At 41.2% G+C, this 27,815-nt stretch overlaps 1 protein-coding gene and 1 pseudogene across 2 annotated transcripts in view; both read left to right on the top strand.

Moving 5' to 3' along the window:
• Positions 1 to 27,815, top strand: part of LOC117251295 (NT-3 growth factor receptor-like) — a 666,479-nt gene that overhangs the window by 513,334 nt on the left and 125,330 nt on the right. For both annotated transcript variants that reach the window (XM_033617466.2, XM_078168297.1), the window contains exon 14: positions 20,730 to 20,860. In XM_033617466.2, coding sequence (XP_033473357.2) covers positions 20,730 to 20,860 — 131 coding nt within the window. The remainder of the gene's footprint in view (positions 1 to 20,729; positions 20,861 to 27,815) is intronic.
• LOC144463569 (uncharacterized) lies at positions 17,597 to 18,639 on the top strand (annotated as a pseudogene).

Below are 27,815 nucleotides of genomic sequence, written 5' to 3'. Positions count from 1 at the left end.
CTCAACATCGGTTGGGCAGATTAACACGAAACTTGGTATAATTATTGTCAATGCCCTCCTGAGGATATCTGACTTACCGATCTGCCACTCGGTGGCGCTCTGGTGGCCGTCTAATTTAATATTTGGCACTGTGCCAACACCATAACACTCATGGAAATGAAATTGATAGGGGTGGTATAGACTGGCCCCTGTAACTCACACACCAAAAATGACCAGCAGGTGGCGCTATTTTCAATGCAAAAGCGTTTTTGGCTAATAACTCCCGCATAATATGTCGCAGATTGTTAAACCTTCTATTTACGTGTTCTCTGAATTCCGCTGAATTGTGTGGTGTAAGCCACGCCCACTTTCACGGTAACTTTCCATTCGCTAAATCGCGACAAATGAAAAACATACTTTTTCGAACTCCTCCTAGGCGATTTGACCAATTTGCACCAAACTTTGCATGTAGCATCTGTCAACCCTTCAGACAAAAAGTTATTAAAAGAATTTTGATCGTCCAAAAAACGCCCAAAATATAAAACAACAAATTCCTGCACATTGTGTTCAAAACAGACAATATTTCATATCTTGACCATATACAGTCCAATTACCACAACACTTTTGCTGATTGTGTTTCATGGCCCGATGAGGGTTTGTACAAAAATTCGGTGCAAATCGGCCAGTAGGTGGCGTTCTGATGGCAGTCTAATTAGTGTGAATGGCAGTAAATTGGAAAATCTTCAAATCCTCTTCAAAACTCATCGACTTTCAACCTCTTCTTGTCCCTCATACTTTGAGCTAGAGACACCATGTCAACTTTTAAAGACAGGATCTGGAGGATTTTCAAACAAAACAAAATATAGACATATACAAATGACATCCTGCTTAATCATCATCTATGGGCTTCTACTCGTGTGGTGGTGATTCTGTTTGCAGAGCTCCCCAGCCAATGAGAAAAGCGCAGGTGCCGTGCCCGAGCGTGTCCAAGTGTGCACCAGCGCGAGCTTTGCCTGAACCTCTTCTGTGAAGCCTTTTTCCATACATCCTGGCTCCGTACACCCGGGAGAGTTGAGCCTGATAGGAGGGGCCAAATTTGAATGTGTGTTTACAAGCAGCAACTGGAAAATCCTCCAGACCCTACCTTTAAAGAGTCAGAAGACCTTGAACTATTGGGCATGTATTCAGCTTCTACTTTTTGGAAAAATACATACGTGGGTTGGGTGCTTACCTGTATACTGGAAATGTAAGTAAGAGATAACGTTTATTTTTTATTTATTACAGCTGACAAGACATCTAGGTGCACGCCCCCCACAGGGCAGCATGCCTCAATGTGTGTGGACTGCGAGGGCCCGTTCATCGCTGCTTGCAGCTTTAATTAGGGCCTGAGCACCTAGCGGTGCGAGGACCCTATTGAAATGCAATTTATTATTATTATTATTCCTCCAAATGAATTGCCTTTTTGGGAGGCTTAACATACCCGAAAACTCATGAAACTTTGCACACATCTCAGAACTGGTGAAAAATTTGATATTTTAAGGGTCTCGTGTGCGGGTTTCAAAAAATGGCTCAGTAGCACCCCCTACAAAAGTTTGAGGAAACAGCCCCTGAAGCTAGTTTAACCTACATGTATGAAACTCGGCAGGCTTATGTAACGCCCAAAGACATACAAAAAAGCCTCTTGGAGGCATGCTCTAAACCAAACAGGAAGTCAGCCATTTTGAATTTACTGTGCAATTTTGGTGCATTTTTGGCAGGAAGTAGTTTATAACTCCAGCATACATGGTCCAATTTTGGCCAAACTTCACAGGATTGATGACAGTCCCGCCCTGAACACATCTACATGTCAATAATTAGAGATAAACATAGCGCCCCCTACTGGCAATGGGAAATGTCATGTTTTAGACTATAATGTACATCTCCTACAGACTTGACCAGATCCACTTCAAACTTGGTGAAAAAAGTCATAAGACGTTGATGATGCTTTCTTGTGGAAACTGTGAGTTTTCGTCGAAGGGCGTGGCTACGGCCTGGTGGCGAACTTTGATGTTTCGCCGTGATGATAAACGTTGCTGTAACTTGACTCCACGTGTGAATATCTTGCCAAAACTTCACACATATGATGACAGTCCAGCCCTGAACACATCTACAGAGAAATTTTGAATCACTGCCATAGCGCCACCTTCTGGCAACAGAAAGCTACTTTATACATTCTTTGATGTCCCGATTCTAGCAGGTTAATCAGACCCACCTCAAACTTGCTGGTCCTTAGACCTTGATGATGCTTAAAAATGAAGCTTTTTAGTTTTCATCAAACGCTGTCACCGTGGCGCCGCCTTGTTCGCAATCAAACACGATGTTGTTTTGAAGGGACAAGGGATGCTTGAAAACTCACCAAACGTGGCATACACATCACAGGTCACAAGTCCTGTTGTCTGATGTGATTTTTGTGCTTTGATGCACCAAGATGGCTCAACAGCGCCCCCTAGAATATTTCAATTAAGCAGCCCCCAAAGCTGCTTTGACCTGCATGTATGAAACTTGGTATGCACCTGTAACACTCTATTACGTACAAAAAAGTCTCTTGGAGCCATGCTTCAAACCGAACAGGAAGTCTGCCATTTTGAATTTACTTGTGCCACTTTTGTGCGTTTTTGCCCATTTCCAGGGCTTGTAAATTAACAAACTTGTCCTACAGATTTAATCAGATTGGCTCCAAACTTGGTGTATGTAAGCGTGACTACGTTGTGACCAAAAGTTAACACAGGATTTGCCCAATGTTGAATGGCGCGCCCGCTGCCGAGCGTTGAATCTTGAGGTCTCACCATGAAAAACGAAATTGCTGTAGCTCTGGCATAAATGGTCCAATCTCCACCAAACTTCACATGATTCATATTAGTCCCGCCCTGAACACATTTTCATTACCATATTTCCTGATAATCATAGCGGCACCTAGTGTCGAAAGGAAGTACTTCTTATCAGACACTTATCTTTGGATTAACCTGAAATTTCAATGCTGTGGTCTATATTTGATGTTCACAAACATGACATATCATTAGTGTCTACGTGTGCTGCAGAGGGTTTAATTTTGATGTCTCGCCATGAAACAAGAAATTGCTATAAATTTGGAGTAAGTGGTCCGTTGTCCACCAAACTTGACATGATTCATATTTGTCCCACCCTGAACACATTTATATGACAATATTCCGTGATAGTCATAGCGCCACCTAGTGGTGAAAGGAAGTACTTCTTACCAGACACTTATCTTTGGATTAACCTGAAATTTCAGTGCTGTGGTGTGTATTTGATGTACACAAACATGACATATCATTAGTGTCAATACGTGCTGCAGAGGGTTTAATTTTGAGGTCTCGCCATGAAACAGGAAATTGCTATATTGTTGCCGTAAATGTTCTGATCTCCATCAAACTTCAGATGATTCATATAAGTTCTGCCCTGAAAACATTTATATGACTATATTTCCTGATACTCATAGTGTTAGCTATTGGTGACAGGAAGAAGGTCTCAAACACTTATCTTTTGATTTATCTGAAAGTTAAATGCTGTGGTGTATATTTGATGTACAAAAACATGATGTATAATTACTGCGCTCTCCAACTCTCTCTAGTGGAAAGAGAAAGTGATACAAAATGTGAAATATGTAATTCCAGCACTGTATCAAAGATATGCAAAGTCACTCCTGCATGCGATGTCTAACTTTGACAGAAATGAACTGACACGTCAGAAGACGTCCTGCCAGCCCCCCCGAGTTGCGTGAAGGTGCGAGGGCCCGTTCATCGCTGCTTGCAGCTTTAATTATTATTATTATTCTTGTTCGTCCTCCAAATGAATTGCCTTTTTGGGAGGCTTAACATACCCGAAAACTCATGAAACTTTGCACACATCTCAGAACTGGTGAAAAATTTGATATTTTAAGGGTCTCGTGCGCGGGTCCCAAAAAATGGCTCAGTAGCGCCCCTTACAATAGTTTGAGGAAACAGCCCCTGAAGCTAGTTTAACCTACATGTATGAAACTTGGCAGGCTTATGTAAAGCTCAGAGACGTACAAAAAAGCCTCTTGGAGGCATGCTCTAAATCCAACAGGAAGTCGGCCATTTTGAATTTACTGTGCAATTTTGATGCATTTTTGGCCATTTCCAGGGGTCATAAATGAACAAACTAGTCCTAGAGATTTCATCCGATCGACTTAAAACCTTGGTCTGTCCCATCCCAAGACCTTGAAGATGAAAAGTTATCAAAAGCTTGAGTTTTCGTCAATGCGTGTGACCGTGGGATGGCGTCAAAGTTAGGGGTCTCGCCACTAAACAGGAAGTAGTTTATAACTCCAGCATACATGGTCCAATCTTGCCCAAACTTCACAGGATTGATGCCAGTCCCGCCCTGAACACATCTACATGTCAATAATTAGAGATAAACATAGTGCCCCCTACTGGCAACAGGAAATGTCATGTTTTAGACTTTAATGTACATCTCCTACAGAATTGTCCAGATCCATCTCAAACTTGGTGAAAAAAAGTCATAAGACGTTGATGACGCTTTATTGTGGAAACTGTGAGTTTTCGTTAAAGGGCGTGGCCACGGCCTGGTGGCGAACTTTGATGTTTCGGCGTGATGATAAACGTTGCTGTAACTTGACTCCACGTGGGAATATCTTGCCAAAACTTCACACATATGATGACAGTCCAGCCCTGAACACATCTACAGAGGAATTTTGAATCATGGCCATAGCACCACCTACTGGCAACAGAAAGTTACTTGATACATTCTTTGATGTCCCTCTTCTAGCAGGTTAATCAGACCCACCTCAAACTTGCTGGTCTAAGTCCTTAGACCTTGATGATACTTAAAAATGAAGCTTTTCAGTTTTCATCAGACGCTGTCACCGTGGCGCCGCCTTGTTCGCAATCAAACATGATGTTGTTTTGAAGGGACAAGGGATGCTTGAAAACTCACCAAACGTGGCATAGACATCACAGGTCGCAAGTCCTGTTGTCTGATGTGATTTTTGTGCTTTGATGCACCAAGATGGCTCAACAGCGCCCCCTAGAATATTTCAATTAAGCAGCCCCCAAAGCTGCTTTGACCTGCATGTATGAAACTTGGTAGTTACCTGTAACACTATTACGTACAAAAAAGCCTCTTGGAGCCATGCTCCAAACCCAACAGGAAGTCCACCATTTTGAATTGACTTTTGCCACTTTTGTGCATTTTTGCCCATTTCCAGGGCTTGTAAATTAACAAACTTGTCCTACAGATTTAATCAGATTGGCTCCAAACTTGGTGTATGTAAGCGTGACTACGTTGTGACCAAAAGTTATCATAGGATTTGCCCAATGTTGAATGGTGCGCCCGCTGCCGAGCGTTGAATCTTGAGGTCTCGCCATGAAAAACGAAATTGCTGTAGCTTTGGCATAAATGGTCCAATCTCCACCAAACTTCACATGATTCATATTAATCCCGCCCTGAACACATTTTCATTACCATATTTCCTGATAATCATAGCGGCACCTAGTGTCGAAAGGAAGTACTTCCTGTCAGACACTTATCTTTGGATTAACCTGAAATTTCAATGCTGTGGTCTATATTTGATGTTCACAAACATGACATATCATTAGTGTCTATTTGTGCTGCAGAGGGTTTAATTTTGATGTCTCGCCATGAAACAGGAACTTGCTATAACTTTGGAGTAAATGGTCCAATCTCCATCAAACTTCAGATGATTCATATTAGTCCTTCCCTCAAAACATTTATATGGGTGCAGAACACAAAGCCTCATGACGATCTTCGGAAGAAAAGATGAGGGCCAACACATCTTAAACTTGCGACTAAGGTCACATTTTTGACTCCATACACATAAAAGCTATATATGTCTGCGTTCGGAACGAGTTTGTCACTCTGGTGATACCTTTACATTGACGATTGGACCCACGGTTTGGGAAGAGGAAGGACTAGTTCAAGAAATTTTAAACCCATTTTGAAGTCTTGGGCTCACACTCTGTCTCTCAGTCAATTTCAAGCTGTCATTAATTAGCATAACAATGGCTTCACTCTGACAGACACAGGCCTGTGTGTGTGTGTGTGTGTGTGTGTGTGTGTGTGGTCACACACACCTGACAGTATGATATTTACCAAACTGACCAGCTCACATGGCTCATTCCTAAAACTTTTGAAATTAATGCTTGATACCAAAAACTTGTAAATACAAGATTTCCTGGTGAAACTCTTTTGCCTCATTACGAATTTGAATCAAATCTGTAGCTACAACTGTGCTGCAGCACCACACGATCAAATACATGTAGTCCTGCTCAGTTTCTCCACTGACATTAACTAGTATATATTTGTGTCTGCCTGCTGTTACTTATATCCTCACAGCAGCCAGTACACATCAATCATGCTTCCACTAGGTCACATGATTTCAAATGAATATGGATGTGTTGTTTGATTGTCACACATGTCAAAGTTTCACCAGGTCACATTGGTTATGTCTACCACTTTCAAAATATAAGCTCACACCACCTTCATAAGAACCCTTTACTTTTTTAAGCCTGCGGGCCCCCTTATAAAAAAAATCACACCTGTCCCCTTCGGGATGTTTTTCATCCTTGTTGAAAAACAACCATAGAAACATTAAATATTAATATTTTTTTCTTTTTTTTTTTGCTTAAATCTTTTAACCAACTCCGACTCAGATTATACATATCAAATATCCATTCCTTTTGAGGATTTTTAACCCTTTATATGCCATTTTATTTACATGAAGTAACTGTTACATTTATGAAAAAAACATGAATTATGATTTATTTTCTATATAATAAAAGTTGGATGGAATTTTTTTTCTATTTATCACAATCTGTGATAAGGGAATAATTAATAACAACACCCATTTTGATACATTATTATTTTTTTGGGCGGTTTCTATTTTTTGATAAACACTGAGACCTTTCCCCTTTGGGACAGTTTTTGTCCTTGTTGAAAAACAACCATAAAAATATTAAATATGAATATTATTTCCTACTTTTTTTTTTTTTTTTTTGCTTAAATCTTTTAACCAACTACTACTCAGATTATACATACCAAATATTCATTGTGGGTGTATGTATGAGAGAGTGAGAGAGAGAGAGAGAGAGAATAAAGTAATGTAACCTTGCAGCAACCTGCAGCTCATAATTTGCAATTTTTAGCTACACAATTACACACATGCACACATGCGCACGCACACACACACACACAATATTTTTTTAGTAGCTATACAGCCACAGCCCCCAGACATCCATATCAACACTATTGACATTGCTTGTTTTATCGACATTTCGACTCTCATGAATAGCCTAATTCACACTGTCTACGTGAGCTGGAGGCCGACAGTGAGAGCCCGAGGTCCCGAACAACGCTGCTTGCAGCTTTAATTAGGGACCGAGCCCGAAGGCAGTCCTCGCCGAAGGCGAGGACCCTATTGTTTTTGCTCCGTTTATTATTAGGGACCGAGCCCTAAGGCAGAGGACTGCTCACAGAGCAGTCCTCACCGAAGGCGTGTAACCTATTGTTTTTGCTCTGTTTATTAGGGACCGAGCCCTAAGGCAGAGGACTGCTCACAGAGCAGTCCTCGCCGTTTATTCTTTATAAGGGACCGAGCCTTGAGGCAGAGGACTGCTCAAGGAGGACCCTCTTGTTTTTGCTGCGTGCGTTTATTAGTGACCGGGCCCAACAGCAGTGGACTACTCAAGGAGCAGTCCTCACCAAAGGCGAGGACCCTCCCTATAGTTTTTGCTGCGTTTATTCCTACAGACCCAGGCCCAAGGCGAGGACACTATTGTTTTTGGTGTGTTTATTATTATTATTTCTTTCTTTCTTTCTTTCTTTCTTTCTTCCGCCGCCTCTTTGAGCTGGAATTTGACCCCCTAAACATGCTCAAAAACTCACCAAAATTGGCACGCACATCAGAACCGGTAAAAAATTTTAGAAAATCATGAAAGCCAAGAGAGCCAAAATGGGCTCTCTAGCGCCACCTAGGCACACAAAAATGGCCGCTACGGCCTGTAGGAACGTCGTAGAAACATGAAACCAAAAGTGGCGTGTTCAACTCATGAAGACCTAAAAATCACGCGCTGACAGCCCTGACCTAAATCCAACAGGAAGTGAGCTATTTGCCCTTTCAAAGTAAGATTTTGCCTTAAAACTGCCTTTCCTAAAAAATCTTCTTCTCATACACCGCTTATCCATTCGGCTTCAAACTTGCACACATGACAGATCAACTCGTTCTAATCAAAAGTTATTCGTAACTTTTTCATTACTCGCTTAGTTTGGATTTTATGGGCTCCATAAGTGAGATGTCAGAAAAACGTCCTGACGATCTTCGAAAGCTGTCCCATAGGAAATGAATGGCAGCAGGGGGGAGAAAGACACCAATCTTAGGGCTTTTTCTAGCATTTACAGCATCTCCATACTTTGTGCTACAGACTCCATTCCAACTCTCAAATGTTGCCACAGTTCTCATCTATTCACTCATGTTTTCATCTTTTTCATATCTTTTACCGTTTTTCATCTGTGCCTCTCAAAGTACCATGAGCAAAAGTGGAGAAATTCTCAGTTTACAATGGGTGTGTATTGCACGGAATGCTGTGAGCTAGAGTGGAGAGGGCTCTAAAAATCGTCTAAAACTTTTGTCTTTAACTTGCTGCCATGGCCACAATTTTCACTGTACAGACACAATTTATACCACAAAACGTAGGAAAATTTGTCCTGCTCACAGATATGTTGACATGGAATCTCTCACACGTACACATTTTTGCTGAGTGGCTCCAAAGCGAAGGGAGCGCCGATTTTTTCCTCATTCACTCCCATGTAAACTCTGAGGAGAAATTTCTGGAAACAGCTTAGGTGCAACACATTTTAAACTCGCTCCCCTGACCACATTTTTGACTCGAGAAATATAAAACGCGACACGTGCGTTCACGAGACGTGGCTGTCTCTCGAAATCACTTTATTTTCTTGCTTGGACCAACGGTTTGGGTATGCGAAGCATTTGTTCGAGGAGTTAAATCCCTTTATAAACAGCCTTTGGTGATACGCTCTCCTGACGTGTCTGTGTCTGCCACAGGTGCGGGCAAGTCATTAACCGCCATGACAATGGCTACACACAGACACAGCCACAGGGCTCTCTGGTCTGTGTGTCTCACAATCTTTAAAGGACAGATTACAGCAGCAGAATCTTCATTTCAAACAACAAATACACATTATTAACCCCTAAAGTGCCAAAATGGGCTCTCTAGCGCCACATAGGTGCACTAAACTGGCCACTGCAGCCCGTCGGAATGTCGTATCAAGATCAAACCAAAACTGGTGTGTTTGACTTACAAATCACGCGTTGACACCCATGACCTAATTCCAACAGGAAGTGAGCTACTTGACCTTTCAAAGTAAGATTTCACCTCAAACGTGCTCTTAAAAAAACACATCTCCTCCTACATTGTTTATCGTATCGCCTTCAAACAGGGACACGTGCCAGCTCAACTGCTGCTAAACAGATCTTCTTTATAACTTTATCTCTCTCACCATTACTTTTTTTTGATGATTGGACCAACGGTTTGGGAATGGGAAGAACTTCTTCGAGGAGTTAAATCTCCACTAAAACAGGTCTTCTGTGTGTTCTGTCTGTCTCTCTATGCTCTTCTGCTAGGTGCACTTACTTAATTACCATGGCAACCGCTGTCACACACAAACTCACAGAAACATGATGTCTGTGCGTGTCTACATCTTACATGCAGACATGACAGGGGCAGCATCTCCATTTTAACCCTTTAGGTGCCAGAGTTTATTGAGGAAAATATTCCATTTTCATTTCAACATTTCAAAAGGCTGTGGCTTGAAAGTGGTGAGAGATAAAGGCATACTGTAAATGAGAAGAATATTCATCATGACCCAAAGTTTGTCACTGGAGTAAATTCACTCATCTAATGTGTATATTGTGGTGTCATTAGGCGGTGACCATATTGGATTTCATAAAGCTCAGTAAAACAACATTTTGAACATATTTACACAGTAGATTTCTTTTGTTTTGTGCTGTTTTTGTCATCTCATCCTCAAAATAAAGGAAGAGGAATCTGATGGGAATAAATTCGCTCATCTAATTTGCATATTGTGACGTCACTTCTCCATACCTACAGCTACAGAAAGCATTCAAACATCAAAACGTTCAGCTCTGTAAGGATTTTCTGATGTTTGTGGCAGTATGTTTGATATTTCTAAATAATTCACAGTGACAACATAAGCTGGGGGCCGAAACGGGCGCGAGTGCGAGGTCCCGCCAAACACTGCTTGCAGCTTTAATTATTATTATTCTTTCTCCCGCCGCCTCTTTGAACTGGAATTTGACCCCCTAAACATGCTCAAAAACTCACCAAAATAGGCACACACATCAGAACCAGTGAAAAATTTTAGAAAATCATGACATTAACCCCTAAAGTGCCAAAATGGGCTCTCTAGCGCCACCTAGGCACACAAAAATGGCCGCCACGGCCTGTAGGAACGTCGTAGAAACATGAAACCAAAAGTGGCGTGTTCATCTCATGAAGACCTAAAAATCACACACACCCCTAACCTAAATCCAACAGGAAGTGAGATATTTGCCCTTTCAAAGTAAGATTTTGCCTTAAAACTGCCTTTCCTAAAAAATCTTCTTCTCATACACCGCTTATCCAATCTGCTTCAAACTTGCACAGATGACAGATCAACTCGTTCTAATCAAAAGTTATTCGTAACTTTTTCATTACTCGCTTAGTTTGGATTTTATGGCCTCGATAATTGAGATGTCAGAAAAACGTCCTGACGATCTTCGAAAGCTGTCCCATAGGAAATGAATGGCAGCAGGGGGGAGAAAGAGACCAATCTTAGGGCTTTTTCTAGCATTTACAGCGTCTCCATACTTTGTGTTACAGACTCCATTCCAACTCTCAAATGTTGCCACAGGTCTCATCTATTCACTCATGTTTTCATCTTTTTCATATCTTTTACCGTTTTTGATCTGTGCCTCTCAAAGTACCATGAGCAAAAGTGGAGAAATTCTCAGTTTACAATGGGTGTGTATTGCACGGAATGCTGTGAGCTAGAGTGGAGAGGGCTCTAAAAATCATCTAAAACTTTTGTCTTTAACTCGCTGCCATGGCCACAATTTTCACTGTACAGACACAATTTATACCACAAAACGTAGGAAAATTTGTCCTGCTCACAGATATGTTGACATGGAATCTCTCACACGTACACATTTTTGCTGAGTGGCTCCAAAGCGAAGGGAGCACCGATTTTTTCCTCATTCACTCCCATGTAAACTCAGAGGAGAAATTTCTGGAAACAGCTTAGGTGCAACACATTTTAAACTCGCTCCCCTGACCACATTTTTGACTCGAGAAATATAAAACGCGACACGTGCGTTCACGAGACGTGGCTGTCTCTCAAAATCCCTTTATTTTCTTGCTTGGACCAACGGTTTGGGTATGCGAAGCATTTGTTCGAGGAGTTAAATCCCTTTATAAACAGCCTTTGGTGATCTGCTCTCCTGACGTGTCTGTGTCTGCCACAGGTGCGGGCAAGTCATTAATCGCCATGACAACGGCTGCACACATAGGCACAGCCACAGGGTTCTCTGGTCTGTGTGTCTCACAATCTTTAAAGGACAGATTACAGCAGCAGAAACTTCATTTGAAACAGAACACACACATTATTAACCCTTACAGTGCCAAAATGGGCTCTCTAGCGCCACATAGGTGCACTAAACTGGCCACTGCAGCCCGTCGGAATGTCGTATCAAGATCAAACCAAAACTGGAGTGTTCGACCTGCAAATAACACGCTAACACCCATGACCTAAATCCAACAGGAAGTAAGCTATTTGCCCTTTCAAAGTAAGATTTCCCCTCAAACGTGCTCTTAAAAAAAACACATCTCTTCCTACACCGTTTATTGTATCGGCTTTAAAGACGCACACATACCAGTTCAACTGCTGCTAAACAGATCTTCTGTATGACTTTATCTCTCTCATGATCACATTATTTTGATGATTGGACCAGCGGTTTGGGAATGGGAAGAACTTCTTCGAGGAGTTAAATCTCCACTAAAACAGGTCTCTCTGTGTTCTGTCTGTCTCTCTCTGCTCTTCTGCCAGGTGCACCTACTTGATCACCATGGCAACCGCTGTCACACACAAACTCACAGAAACATGATGTCTGTGCGTGTCTACATCTTGCATGCAGACATGACATGGGCACAATCTCCATTTTAAACCTTCAGGTGTCACAGTTTATTGAGGAAAATATTCCATTTTCATTTCAACATTTCAAAAGGCTGTCGCTTGAAAGTGGTGAGAGATAAAGGCATACTGTAAATGAGAAAAATATTCATCATGACCCAAAGTTTGTCATGGGAGTAAATTAACTTATCTAATTTGCATATTGTGGTGTCATTAGGCGGCAGCCATATTGGATTTCATACATCTCAGTAAAACAACATTTTGAACATATTTACACAGTAAATTTATTTTGTTTTGTGTTGTTTTTGTTGTCTCTTCCTCAAAATAAAGAATGAGGAATCTGATGGGAATAAATTCACTCATCTAATTTGCATATCGTGACATCACTTATCCATACCTACAGCTACAGAAAGCATTCAAACATCAGAACGTTCAGCTCTGTAAGGATTTTCTGATGTTTGTGGCAACATGTTTGATATTTCTAAATAATTCACAGTGACGACATAAGCTGGGGCCCGAAACGGGCGCAAGTGCGAGGTCCCGCCAAACACTGCTTGCAGCTTTAATTATTATTATTCTTTATTCTTTCTTCCTCTGTTTCTAACTGGAGTTTGACCCCCAAACATGCTCAAAAAGTCACCAAAATTGGCTAGCATGTCAGGACTGGCGGAAAATTTTAGGAAATGAAGTAATGAATTCTCAAAGTGCCAAAATGGGCTCTCTAGTGCCACCTAGACACACTAAAATCACTGCTGTTGCTTGTAGGAATGTCGTAGAGTGATCAAACCAAAAATGGCTTGTTCGCCTCTTTGAGATCTACAAATCACGCACTGATACCCCTGATCTAAACCCAACAGGAAGTGAGGTATTTGCCCTTTCAAAGTAAGATTTTGCCTTTTTCTTCAAAAATCAACTTGTCCTAGACTGTTTATCATATCGGCTTTAAACTAGCACACATGACAGATCAACTAGTCCTAATCAGATCTTCTGTGTAACTTTGTCATTACTGGAATGGTTTGGATTTTATGGCCTCTTACAGGAGATGTCTCACAAAACCTCTCAATGATTTTCGTGCCACCTTGACACATTAAAATGCTCACTGCGACCCGTACGAATGTCGTAGAAAGACAAAACCAAAACTGGCTTGTTCATCTCATCAAGACCTACAAATCACGTGCTGTAACCACTGACCTAAATCCAACAGGAAGTGAGATATTTGCCCTTTCAAAGTAAGATGTCATTTTTCAAAAATTCTCTTCCTAAAAAAAATTTCCTCCTACACCGTTTATCATATCGACTTTAAACATGCACACATGACAGACCAAGCCCTGCTAAACAATTCCTCTGAACAACTTTGTCATTACTCGAACAGTTTGGATTTTATGCCCGTTTAAAGGTGACATGTCACAAAACCTCTTGACAATTTTTGCACCACCTAGACACACTAAAATGGCTGTTGCGCCCTGTAAGAATGATGTAGAAAGTTCAAACCAAAACTGTCTTCTTTGTCTCCTCGAGACCTACAAATCACTCATGACACTACTGACCTAAATCCAACAGGAAATGAGCTAGTGCCTCTGAAAATAACATGAGCAAATGTGTCAGCTGTGAGCTAGACATTGTAAACTTGTGGCTAAGATCGCATTTTTGACTCCACAAACATGGAAGCTTTATATGTCTGCATTCGGAACGAGTGTATCTCTCTGGTGATATCTTTAGATTGACGATCAGACCCACGGTTTGGGAAGTGGAAGGATTAGTTCCAGAAATTGTAAAGCCATCTTAAAGTGCACCTTGTCTCACTCAACTACATGCTGCTCATTAATTAGCATAACAATGGCTTCACTCTGACAGACACAAGCCTGTGTGTGTGTGTGTGTGTGTGTGTGTGTGTGTGTGTGTGTGTGTGTACACCAGGCTTATCAGTGAAACTGCAAATAGCCAGGGTTCTTATGCTCCCCTCCATCCTACATTTTTACTAAATTTAGGCTCTTATGTCCATTTTGCAAACTTTGGTGGTACTTTTTGTGGTTGGTTTGGAAAGTGGCTGAGAGCCACTCATCAGGATGAGGAAATCAACTCACCAGTAAACTCTCCTGTTGACGTCTAGCTAGGTAGCTGCCTAACATCAGTCATCATCGAGGACAGAGACAAATGGGAACCAGCTGAACTAGCATCCCTCTTGCCATTATACAGGCATTGGAAAATAAATAGGACAACCTCCATGCTGCATTGGTTTCCAACAGGATATCAGGAACTGTAATATCCTTTAATTCACTGAAACTTGGCAAAATCCAGGAGACTCTTTTTCTATATGCCAATCTGACAGAGCAGAGGACTCTGGGAGAGAAGGAGAGGAGGAGTGTCCTTTATTGTATCCCACCTGTTGTAATGGTGGGATGCCATGCTAATCCTGCTGTGGATTGCTGTTATAATGTTACACCATGCAAAAGCGGCTACAGAGCGGCACTGCCTGTGTTCAGGAGGAGCGACTGTACAGTATGGTTGTCTTGTTGAGGGTTGGGATGTGTGGACAGTTAACTCATATAAAAAAATGGATCTGCAAAAACAATATGCAAAGAAATTCCGTAAATAAAAAAATATGCTTGTCTCAAGATAACACATCCCTTATGCTGCATGTCACTGAGGTGGACCCAACGTGTTACATATACAGCATCACTCCAAGCACCAGACAGCTGAGAGCTTTCCTTGGCCTCACGGTTGAAGATGTTCATCATGTTGTGGAATTGGTCTTAAGTGTTTGTGCCTGTTAAGCCGGATACAACGAGAAAAAAAAAAAAGCTGGATGGCTACCTACTGTGAAGTACTATTATTAATTTATTTGTTTATTTTATTTATTGATAATTGCTAACAGCCACAGCCTTAAGTAACAAACTCCACGAATCCATTCAGCAGCTCCACCATCCACAGTCACACAACACACATTTACTGCTGAATTACAGCTCACAACTTGCACCAACAGCTGACAGTGCTCTGGTGTTAGAGTTTTTGCTGGCTAGCGGAACATCCTGGCACAACTATTTACTGTAGTTTACTTACCTGTTGCTCATGCAGCATTTTAAAATAATTACAAGCATGGCTGTTCTTGGCTTTCGGGTTCCACCACTAACATTTTCGTCATGTCTTGTCTCGTCGACCCAAATGAAACATAGATTTCCTCTAATTTCTTCTATCTTCTTTTCATCATGGAAAAAAGGTCGCTGACGAAGAATTTTCATCATAGTTTTCATCAGTGAAATTAACACTGCTGGCGGTAATATTTGTCAGTGACTAACCTTGCCTAGCTCACATTTATTTGCTGACACGGCTCAGCTTTGTGACAAAATGAAAAACTTTAAGCAACTTTAACCACCCCTGCATGAAGTCTATGAAGATACAAGTCCATGAAACCACATTTTCTCTACTTTCTTGTTCATTTTGGTGGCAAGTCATTGTTGAGTTACAATCCAAAAAAAGTTGCACACAAGAATCCTCTGCTTTTCATACTCAAACAGAAATGTGTACGAGAGAATGTGCCACATAATATAAAGATGCTTAGAACAAATAAACACACGCTAATGCTGACTGTGCAATATTAACATCATAAAATAATGAATGCAAATTACTTATTATTCACAAAAAAACAAAACAATACAAAACAAACAAACAAAAAAAATACTGTATGCTCTTACTTTGAAATGCAGAAATGATGTTCAATTTCAATCAATCAATTTTATTTATAAAGCCCAATATCACAAATCACAATTTGCCTCACAGGGCTTTACAGCATACGACATCCCTCTGTCCTTATGACCCTCGCAGCGGATAAAGAAAAACTCCCCAAAAAAAACCCTTTAACGGGGAAAAAAAAACGGTAGAAACCTCAGGAAGAGCAACTGAGGAGGGATCCCTCTTCCAGGACGGACAGGCGTGCAATAGATGTCGTAGAGAGATGCAGGTAATAACAGTAGCTTACAACAACATTATTGAAAGTAATAATATTATAGTTATAGTTCTGGCTACTGTGGTACAGTATGTTGAAAGTATGTATTAATATCTGGCAGTATACATGTGTGACAATAGTCATATGTGTATAATAACAGGAGAAGTATGACTAATGACTAATGATGGCAGCAGCAGCAGGAGGCATCTGGCAGGACCACGGCAGCAGCACAACCACACACGTCACGCTGTCCAGGCACCGCTGCGATATGAGTTAATCTGAGAGACAGTGGAGCACAAAGGCTCCGGAGAAGAAGCCGAGTTAGTGACATCCAGAATGGCCGAGTTAGCAAGATGCAGTAATAGAATACGAGAGAGAGAGAGAGAGAGAGAGAAGGAGAGAAGGTGCCCGGTGTATTATAGGGGGGTCCTCCGGCAGACTAGGCCTAAGTCAGCCTAACTAGGGGCTTTTACAGGGCAAGCCTGAGACAGCCCTAACTAGCTTATAAGCTTATAAGCCTAACTAATAAGTTTTATCAAAGAGGAAAGTCTTAAGTCTAGTCTTAAATGTGGAGACGGTGTCTGCCTCCCGGACCGTAACAGGAAGATGATTCCACAGGAGAGGAGCCTGATAGCTGAAGGCTCTAGCTCCTGATCTACTTTTGGAGACTTTAGGGACCACGAGTAACCCTGCATTCTCAGAGCGCAGTGTTCTGGTGGGATAATATGGCACTATGAGCTCACTAAGATATGATGGAGCTTGACCATTTAGAGCTTTATAAGTTAACAGTAGGATTTTAAATTCAGTTCTGGATTTTACAGTGAGCCAGTGCAGAGAAGCTAAAACAGGAGAAATATGATCTTGTTTCTTAGTTCCTGTTCCATGTTGTCAGCAGGCAATGATGTGCTATCCGAAAACAGCCAAATGATACAGGTGGATTTTCATCAAGCTTGGCAGAAAGTTTGTCTCACAACTTTGTGTGTGTGTAAAATGCATATCCACAAGCATAGAATTGAGATCCACGCATGCCTTGTCCATTCACAAATAAAACCTAGATTCACAAATGCTTTTCATTTATTTGTGGGTTAATTTAATGTATTCAGAGATATATACTGTCTATTACTTTTTTATTTGTGGAATGTGTTTGTGTATTTATCAAATCTTTTTTCATACACATATATATATATATATATATATATATATATATATATATATATATATATATATATATATATATATATACATATATGTATATATATATATACATATATATATATATATATATATATATATATATATATATATATATATATATATGGCAAATGGGTTACTGGAACAAGACATACATGGACAAGGGCGGAAAACACAGAATTGATGGAATACTACTATACCAGCAATCCCAGAGAGAGGATATACACAGAGAATGTGGGACCTATGGATACTTCGAAACCCGCAATTAAAACTAACTAAGGAACATCTGGTAGCACAGCGTTCCAACATCCGTAACCACCAACTACTATCACAACCAAAGATCAATGAAATACTACAACAGTGCTACGGTAAGGGGAGCCAGGATGCCAGGTCAGCGGGGGATGTCAGATTGGGTACCAAACCCCAGTAGATACAAACAGCATCAATTAAAGAGCAGCTGACCTGAGAAGGAAGATTGTGAGCAAACTAGAAAACTGGAGCCTCCGAAGAATCCCGAAGCTGAGTTGCCAAGTAGCCTCAGATGATCTGCTAGAAGATGTGAATGCTGCCCTAAATACCATACCTAAAAGTACCATCACCGAGACCAACAAGCTGATTCACAGTACAGCAACAGTAATCCTTGAGATGCTTGGATAAAAGATGGACATGGTACATAAGAACTAGTACCCTCCATGGAAGAGACGGTTGCAGGTCAAGATAAAGGCAACACGGAGAGTAGTTAGCCAACTAGCTGAGCTACACTGTGGTAACATGGTGACTAAAGGGGTACCAAGGAAATACAACAAGCTCTCCATTCCCAAGGCACTCAGTACTGCCAAACAAAGACTAACAGCTCTGGCCACACAGATGAAGCCCGGAGAATAAGTAGGATGTTCTCAACTCAATCAGCCAAGGTGTTCTCTCAGTGGCACAGAAATAACAGCAGGTCAGACCCACCAAGAGCTGAGATGGAAACATACTGGAAGGGCATATGGGAAAGAGAAGCATCACACAATACCAATGCCCAATGGCAAATGGACCTAAGAGCTGGCCACAGCAACCTCCCTGAGCAAGAATCAGTTGCCATCTCAGTGGCGGACATCCAGGAAAGAGTGTCAAAGATGAAGAGCTGGACAGCACCGGGCCCTGATATGATCCATACATACTGGCTGAAAAGGTCAAGTGCACTCCATGAATGCCTAGCAGCACAGATGAACCAGCTGCTGACCAGCCAACCTGACCAACCTGTGCACTGCCTGGATTGACAACAAGAAGGAAAGTCTATGACTCAATGCCACACACATGGATACTGGAATGTCTGGAAGTATACAAGATCAACAGGACACTAACAGCCTTCATAAAGAACTCCATGGGAATGTGGTAGACAACCCTAGAGGCCAACTCAAAGCCGATTGCCCAAGTCAACATCAAATGTGGCATATACCAAGGGGATGCACTGTCACCACTGCTGTTCTGCATAGGCCTGAATCCACTCAGTCAGATCATCAAGAAGACTGCATATGGATATCAATTCTGAAGTGAAGTAACAATCCGCAACCTGCTCTACATGGACGACATCAAGCTGTATGCCAAGAATGAGCGAGAAAACAAATCACTGATTTACACCACCAGGATCTACAGCAAGGACATAGGGATGTCATTCAGATAAGACAAGTGTGGCCGGATGGTACCAAAGAGGGCAAGATGATCAGAACTGAGGGAGCTGACCTACCAGAGGGCATAAGACATATATACATATATATATATATATATATATATATATATATATATATATATATATATATGTATATATATATATGTATACACACACACACACGCACATATATACATATATATATATATATATATATATATATACTCCATATACTTTTAGAAAATTAAAGTTCAACATATCATATCGTTGATGATAATACCGATAAAATTTTAATATGATATGGAAAATTCATATTGTGGTACTCACAGTATTTCGACCTGTTGATATATTGATGTCATACTGTTTCGCAACAACAAGCATGGCTAAAAGCAAAATTATGACAGACAGCTTCGGGAGTGTGGAATAAACTGTGGTGTCCTGAATGTTTTATGAACAGCCCAGGACTTCTCAGACTCTTTTAGCAACTTACTGCTCAGAGGAAACTCATTCAGTGGCTCCTCTGGCAGCAGCAAAGTGTCCTCCCTCTCCTCTCTCGTTGTGCACAGAAGTCGGTGTTGTTGAGTGATTTTGTCATAAATCTTTGGTAATGTAAACCTACGTGACAGTCACGGCTTGACAAAAAAACTACATATATATGAATGTGCAATAGTTCTGGTTGCATAACAGCCTGTCACAGGATACAGTCTGATGAATGAGGAGAAACAGCAGAGAATAAAGGTCCAGGTGGAAAAAAAATTCAATCCAATTCAATCATTTAGGATTTTGCTAAAAGAGAAGGGTACATCTTTTTTGTATTTTGAGAACTTTTATAAACCTGTAAATGGTGGTAGGTTTTATTTTGTTCAAACAATAACATTGTATACAGAATCTGAGTCTCACTCTGAGTTACTGTTGTTGTTTACAAATTAGAAATGAGAGATCATTTTTTGTTTAGTTTTTACTGAATATTTGAAGGCAAACTGTTGACAAATAAAACTATATCACATGTTGCCCAGAAATATTATGATATAGTTTTAGAGCCATATTACCCACCCCTAGTTCCCACAGGCACTGTTGACACAGAGGTTTGTACTTTGGTTGAACTGAACCTTTTGGCAAAGTGGAAGGATTCATGGGAAATGAGGCAACAGGCTCCACCAAACAGCTGGCTTACAGAGTGGGATAATGTAAGCACTGTGAAGGAACATTTGGAAGCTTCCCTTAAATGCAGGGTCTGAAGGATTTTCCAGTTGCTGTTTGTAAACACACATTCAAATTTGGCCCCTTCTATCAGGCTCAACTCTCCCGGGTGTACGGACCCCGGAGGTACGGCAGAAGGCTTCACAGAAGAGGTTCAGGCAAGGCTCGCGCTGGTGCATGCTCGGACACGCTCGGGCACGGCACCTGCACTCTCTCAGTGGCTGGGGAAATCTCCGCCCAGAAGCGGTCTGAGTTCACAAAAACATCAAAATACAGTTAAAGGGCAGGAGCTCTGCAAACAGAGTCACCACCACACATGAGTAGAAGCCCATAGGTGATGATTAAGCAGGATTTCATTTGTATATGTCTATATTTTGTTTTGTTTGAAAACCTCCAGATCCTGCCTTTAAGTGCCTCTGTGGTTTTATGTATTTTAAAAAGAGAGAGAGAGAGAGATTGTAATGAAAGTTAACTCAGTCACTCTATCTCTGTCCCTCTCAGATGTTCAGCATATTAAACGGAGGGACATTATTTTGAAGCGAGAGCTCGGAGAGGGAGCCTTCGGCAAGGTCTTCCTGGCTGAATGTTACAACCTGAGCCCCACCAAGGACAAGATGCTGGTAGCAGTAAAGGTAAGAGATAGGAGCACAGTATGTGTGAGGCTCCACGATTACAGACTGATTCTGCACAGTTGGATTTTTCATACACACTCTCCCCTGGGTCTGTGAAGCAAATCACTCCTATAATGGTTTTAAGTGCTGTCTCGATGACCGTCATTCAGTTTGGCCTGACTTTCATGTATAGCAAAGGCATTTTATTCAACAACTCTCACTTTAACCTATAGCATAAGTTAGTCACTCATCAACTAATAATTCCAAACACCTGCTGACACAAATTCATTTTTAGGTTCACCTCAAAGTACAATACAAATAATCTCACACACACACATACACACACACACACACACACACACACACACACACACACACTCACAGATGGAATGTCTATAAGCCAATCACAGTGTTCCACATCATCTAAAGTGAACCACAGTACAGCCACGCCCCCCCAAGCATGGTTGACTGTGAACAGGTAGATTTAACTGAAGCTGGAGCAGCTACCTGACCCGCCCTCTGGCTACACAACTCGCCCACCATTCCTACACAGTCTAACTAACGTAACTAAAGATCTTTAGCCACACTGATAAAGAATGTAGAAGAACATAGGTTGTAAATGCTGTTGCATTCACACCCAATAAGAATAACGATTTGAATATCATAAGTGCTGAAGCATCCACACTATTAAGAATAAGAGTAATAGGATAGCAATAGGTTGTGCCTGTGTTCCACAGCAGGCACCCCTAATAAATATCACTGTGAGGTAACAGTTAAACCAATCCGAACACCATTTGAATCATGTAACAGCTACTATCCAAAGAATGTATCTGTCATCAGTGGTTGCATTTACATGAAGACTTTTGGAAATACAGATGTTAATTAATTTAGCATATTCTTAAAAATACAGAGTGACGCACTTCTGAATTGACTATAGGTTGCAGAGTGCCAAAGTTTTGTCACACTTCAGTGGATGTGCTAAAAAAAATCACTTTAGGAGGATACACCGTTGATTTATTATGATTTTTTGAAGTATGGAATGTGAAATGTCTCTACATCTACACACCCAGCAGGACTCTAAGATCCTCCTCCTCAATCAGCCTCACTGTCCCTCCAGTCCGCCTGGCCACCATGGGGTCCGGAGCCTTCAGCCGCTCGGCCCCCCTGCCTCCCTCCCACCAGATATCCGAAATATTCAATCCCTGGTCACTTTCAAATCCAACCTCAAAACATATCTGTTTTAACAAGCCTATCACTGCTAAATGTCATTGCTTTTTTTATGTTTTATTGTTGCTGCTATGTTGTTGTTTTTTAATGTATTTATTCAATATGTACAGTGAGCGTGAGTGTCTTGTAAGGCACTGATGAATAAAATATATTATTATTATTATTATTATTATTATTATTATTATTGTTATTATTATTAATGTGCTGAGCCACACCCCCTCTAAAGTTCATCATCAAAACTCAATGACATATCAAAAAGCCTCTGATAACTTTTGAAGAACTTCATCCCATGATGAAGACCTACGCCCTTGGAGGACATGTCAAAAAATTCAATATGGCGGAAAATCTAGTGGGCGGACCTTGAGGGTTCATGAGGTTTTCGTAGAAAACATTCACCTAAACATGTGTGTCCAATATCAAGTCAATGGTGTGACGGTGGTTTCTTCAAACCCATCTGACCTATTGACATTACATTTCTTGAGCAGCATTTGCACACAACTATCAATCAATTCAATCAATTTTATTTCTAAAGCCCAATATCACAAATCACAATTTGCCTCACAGGGCTTTACAGCATACGACATCCCTCTGTCCTTATGACCCTCGCAGCAGATAAGGAAAAACTCCCCAAAAAAACCCCTTTAACGGGGAAAAAAAGGGTAGAAACCTCAGGAAGAGCAACTGAGGAGGGATCCCTCTTCCAGGACAGACAGGCGTGCAATAGATGTCGTACAGAACAGATCAGCATAATAAATTAACAGTAATCTGTATGACACAATGAGACAGAGAGAGAGAGAGAGAGAGAGAGAGAGAGAGAGAGAGAGAGAGAGAGAGAGAGAGATGCAGGTAATGACAGTAGCTTACAACAACATTATTGAAAGTAATAATATTATAGTTATAGTTCTGGCTACTGTGGTACAATATGTTGAAAGTATGTATTAATATCTGGCAGTATACATGTGTGACAATAGTCATATGTGTATAATAACAGGAGAAGTATGACTAATGACTAATGATGGCAGCAGCAGCAGGAGGCATCTGGCAGGACCACGGCAGCAGCACAACCACACACGTCACGCTGTCCAGGCACCGCTGCGATATGAGTTAATCTAAGAGACAGTGGAGCACAAAGGCTCCAGAGAAGAAGCCCAGTTAGTGACATCCAGAATGGCTGAGTTAGCAAGATGCAGTAATAGAATACGAGAAAGAGAGAGAGAGAGAGAGAGAGAGAGAGAGTATGTCATCAGATAAAGAGTCTCTGAGTTGTTTGGGGCCAAGAACAATAACTTCAGTTTTGTCTGAATTTAACATCAGGAAATTGGTGCTCATCCAGGTTTTTATGTATTTAAGGCAGTTATGGAGTTTAGTTAATTGATTACTTTCTTCTGGCTTCATTGATAAATACAACTGAGTATCATCCGCATAACAATGGAAATTTATAGAGTGATTTCTAATGATGTTACCTAAAGGAAGCATATATAGAGTAAATAGGGTTGGTCCGAGCACAGAACCTTGCGGAACTCCAAAACAAACTTTGGTACATAAGGATGATTCATTATGAACATCAACAAACTGAAAATGATCAGATAAATACGATTTAAACCAGCTCAGTGCAGAACCTTTTAGGCCAATTAAGTGATCCAATCTCTGCGGTAGAATTTGATGGTCAATTGTGTCAAATGCCGCACTAAGATCTAATAAAACAAGTACAGAGACAAGTCCTTTGTCTGAAGCAATCAGAAGGTCATTTGTAATTTTAACTAGTGCTGTCTCAGTGCTATGATGCACTCTAAATCCTGACTGAAATTCCTCAAATAAATTATTATCATGGAGAAAATCACACAGCTGGTCTGCGACTACTTTCTTAAGGATCTTTGACATAAAGGGAAGATTAGATATTGGTCTATAGTTGGCTAACACCTCTGGATCCAGGGTGGGCTTTTTTAGTAGAGGTTTAATTACAGCTACCTTAAAAGACTGTGGTACATAGCCTGTTAATATATATAATATATATATTAATATATGAGTGTTAACTAAAGGAAAGACCTCCTTAAGTAGCCTAGTTGGGATGGGGTCTAAGAGACACGTTGATGATTTAGATGAAGAAATCACTGCGGTCAATTCTTGAAGAGAAATTGGGGAGAAGCAATCTAAATATATATTAGGTTTTACAGCTGTGTTTGAGGTTAGATAGGTACTATCTGAGGACAGGAGGTCATGAATTTTGCCTCTAATAGTTAGAATTTTGTCATTAAAAAAGCTCATAAAATCATTACTGCTAAGGGCTAAAGGAATAGCTTTGACTCTCAGTCAGCCTGGCTACAGTGCTGAAAAGAAACCTGGGGTTGTTCTTATTGTCTTCTATTAATGCTGAGTAATAGTTTGCTCTGGCATTGCGGAGGCCCCTCTTATAAGTTTTGAGACTGTCTGTCCAGATTAAATGAGATTCTTTCAGTTTGGTTAATCGCCAATTCCTTTCAAATTTTCGCGATATTTGTTTTAACTTACAGGTTTGACAGTTATACCAAGGAGCGAATTTTCTTTGCTTTTTTAACTTCTTTTTAAGAGGAGCTACAGAGTCAAGTGTTGTTCGCAGCGAGCCTACGGCGCTATCGACAAAATGATCAAAGTCGGTACAGGAAACCTCTGTTACTGAGGGACTTGGTATTGAATTTAACGACGGAGTAATCTTTTCCTTAAATTTTGCGACAGCACTATCTGATAAATGTCTAGTATAGTAACTGTTGCTGAGTGGCGTGTAATCGAGTAAAAAGAAATCAAAAGTAATCAGATAATGATCCGATAGCGAGGGATTCTGTGGAAAGACTTTTAGGTTATCAATTTCAATTCCATACGTCAGAACTAGATCGAGGGTATGGTTAAAACAATGAGTGGGTTCATGTACACCCTGACTGAAGCCAATGGAGTCTAATAATGAGATAAACGCGGTAGCCAGGGAGTTATTATCAACATCGACATGAATGTTAAAATCGCCTACAATAATAACTTTATCTGATTTAAGAACTAAACTGGATAAAAACTCTGAGAATTCAGATACAAATTCAGAATACGGCCCAGGAGCACGGTACACTATAACAAATAAAAGTGGCTGCGAGGTTTTCCAGGTCGGATGTAAAAGACTAAGAACGAGGCTTTCAAATGAATTATAATCTAGTTTAGGTTTAGGGCTGATTAACACACTAGAGTTAAAAATGGCTGCAACTCCCCCTCCTTGGCCACTGCCTTGAGGAATGTGGGTATTATTATGGCTGGGAGGAGTGGACTCATTAAGACTAACATATTCATCTTGACACAGCCAGGTTTCAGTGAGACTGAGTAAATCAATATGATTATCTGATATTAATTTGTTTACTAATACTGCTTTAGACGATAGAGACCTGATATTTAACAGTCCGCATTTAATTCTCCTGTTTTGTCTTTCTGTCACAGAAGAGGTTTTAATTTTTATGAGGTTGTTATGCACAACTCCTCTTTGTTTAATTTTAGATTTAAATAATTTAGGTGGTCGGGGGACAGACACCGTTTGTATAAAACTATGAAAACTATGGCTGGGTAACTGAACTAGAAGCTCAGAGAGGCGAATAGGACTGCGTCTCCGAGTCCTGGTCTCAACTCTGGGTTGTCAGGGATTTAAATTACTAATAAAGTTTGCCAGGTTCCTAGAAATGAGAGCAGCTCCATCCAAAGTGGGATGAATGCCGTCTCTCCTAATAAGACGAGGTTTTCCCCAGGAAGTTTGCCAATTGAGTGTGTTGCTGAGTGGGGAAAAGCAATTGGAAACGTGAACAGGCTGGTGGTGAGCTGTGGGCTTCGGCTTGGAGCTGTGCTTCTTGCGAACCGTAACCCAACCTCCCGGCTGAACGGGAGTTACCGGAGGACAGTTAGCAGAGGCTAAGGCTATGCTATGTGGCTCCACACCGGCTACAGGGGGCTGGCTAACTACCGCAGATACTGAATGGTTTTCCATGGTGTGGAGCCGCACTTCTAATTCACTAAGCCTCGCCTCCAACGCAGCAAATAAGCTACACTTATTACAATTACCACTGTCGCTAAAGGAGGCAGAGGCATAACTGAACATTTGGCACACCAAGCAAGAAAGAGCAGAGGAAGAAGCCATTGCTAACTGTAAAGCTAATGTAGCTACCAAGGCTAGTAACGTGCAAACAACAGCTAAGAGATTAGCGAGAAAGTCGTAGAAAGGAGGAGAGCTATAAGTGCTTAAACAGGACCAGTGTGGGTTAAGACTTGAAGTAGACGTTAAAGCAATGTTAAAGCAACTGAAGTAAGAAAGCAGGCTAGTAGAATTCACCAGAGCAGTACAGAGATGCTGTCACAGAAACACCAGAAATGACACAACTCGCTTACCGCAATACGTCAGCACGTCCAACAAGCAGCACTCATTCCTCCAATCACTACAACTACCAATCATTCGTGAAAATTTTGTGTCTCTATGATGTACCATCTCATAGGAATTTGCAAAAACATTTCTGAATAATAATAATAATAACACTAATAATAATGATAATAATAATAATAATAATGATAGTAATAATAATAATAATAATAATAATAATAATAATAATAACTAGAACTGCAAGCAGTTATGAATGGGGTCCAAGCCTCCATGCCCCATGGAGCCCACGATAGTCGGCCCCAAGGACGACAAACTCGGGGTGAGCGTCAGGACAAAGGCCAACGTCTGAGCTGCGGTATTCACCGTAATACAGCTCAAAGGGGCACATGACTTCGCAATGCATTGTGTGTAACCAGCGCCATTTTTACGGGCAAATTGTTTTGTTTACATTGCTTTGCGCCGGGAGAGAGACGTGAAGCGAGAGATTTAAATGGACCGGGCAAAGGAAAAGTGTGTCGGACGGTACAGAGACAAGCTGGACCCTGCTCCAAAGGCTCGGTACCTTGACAAAATCCAGAAAATAGGTGGAGTGGATCCGTATGAGCATGGACTCTGGACTCGGGATTTAAAAGCCCTGCCACCGTTGACTGAAGCTGAGCTTGTCCTCTGTCTCGTCAACGGTGTAAGTTATTGTACCAGCAACGAATTTAGGAATGCCAAATCTTTAAGGGCTCATGATACAAGCAAACTTTGGGTGCGTGCAAGACCTCCAAATTTTACGCCTTAAAGAGAAGACCGTTGTCATTTCAGAGGCATATAAACTTTACAAGCCTCACTGTGTCCCACCTCCGTGTGGTGCTGCCTGTTTGCTTGCTCAGGTTTTGACTAACATATCTTGGTGTCTGCTGGACCTATTTATTTCAAACAAAAAATATTTTGAAGCCTGAAATCCACGCTGCATTTCATTCATTCATTCATCTTCTAACCGCTTCATCCTCTTGAGGGTCGCGGGGGGGCTGGAGCCTATCCCAGCTGACATCGGGTGAGAGGCAGGATACACCCTGGACAGGTCGCCAGACTATCGCAGTGCTGACACATAGAGACAAACAACCATTCACACTCACATTCACACCTACGGACAATTTAGAATTGTCAATTAACCTAGTCCCCAATCTGCACGTCTTTGGACTGTAGGAGGAAGCCGGAGTGCCCGGAGGGAACCCACGCTGACACGGGGAGAACATGCAAACTCCGCACAGAAGGGCTACCACACCCGGGATCGAACCGGCAACCCTCTCGCTGTGCTAACCACCACACCACCGTGCCACCCCCACTCTGCATTTGTGTCGTAAATATGTATGGGCTTCTCAGTTA

The sequence above is a fragment of the Epinephelus lanceolatus genome, chromosome 5 (genome assembly GCF_041903045.1).
Source record: "Epinephelus lanceolatus isolate andai-2023 chromosome 5, ASM4190304v1, whole genome shotgun sequence".
Lineage (NCBI taxonomy): Eukaryota > Metazoa > Chordata > Actinopteri > Perciformes > Serranidae > Epinephelus > Epinephelus lanceolatus.
Note: the sequence above shows the minus strand (reverse complement) of the source record. Positions and strands in the feature narration are given on the sequence as shown.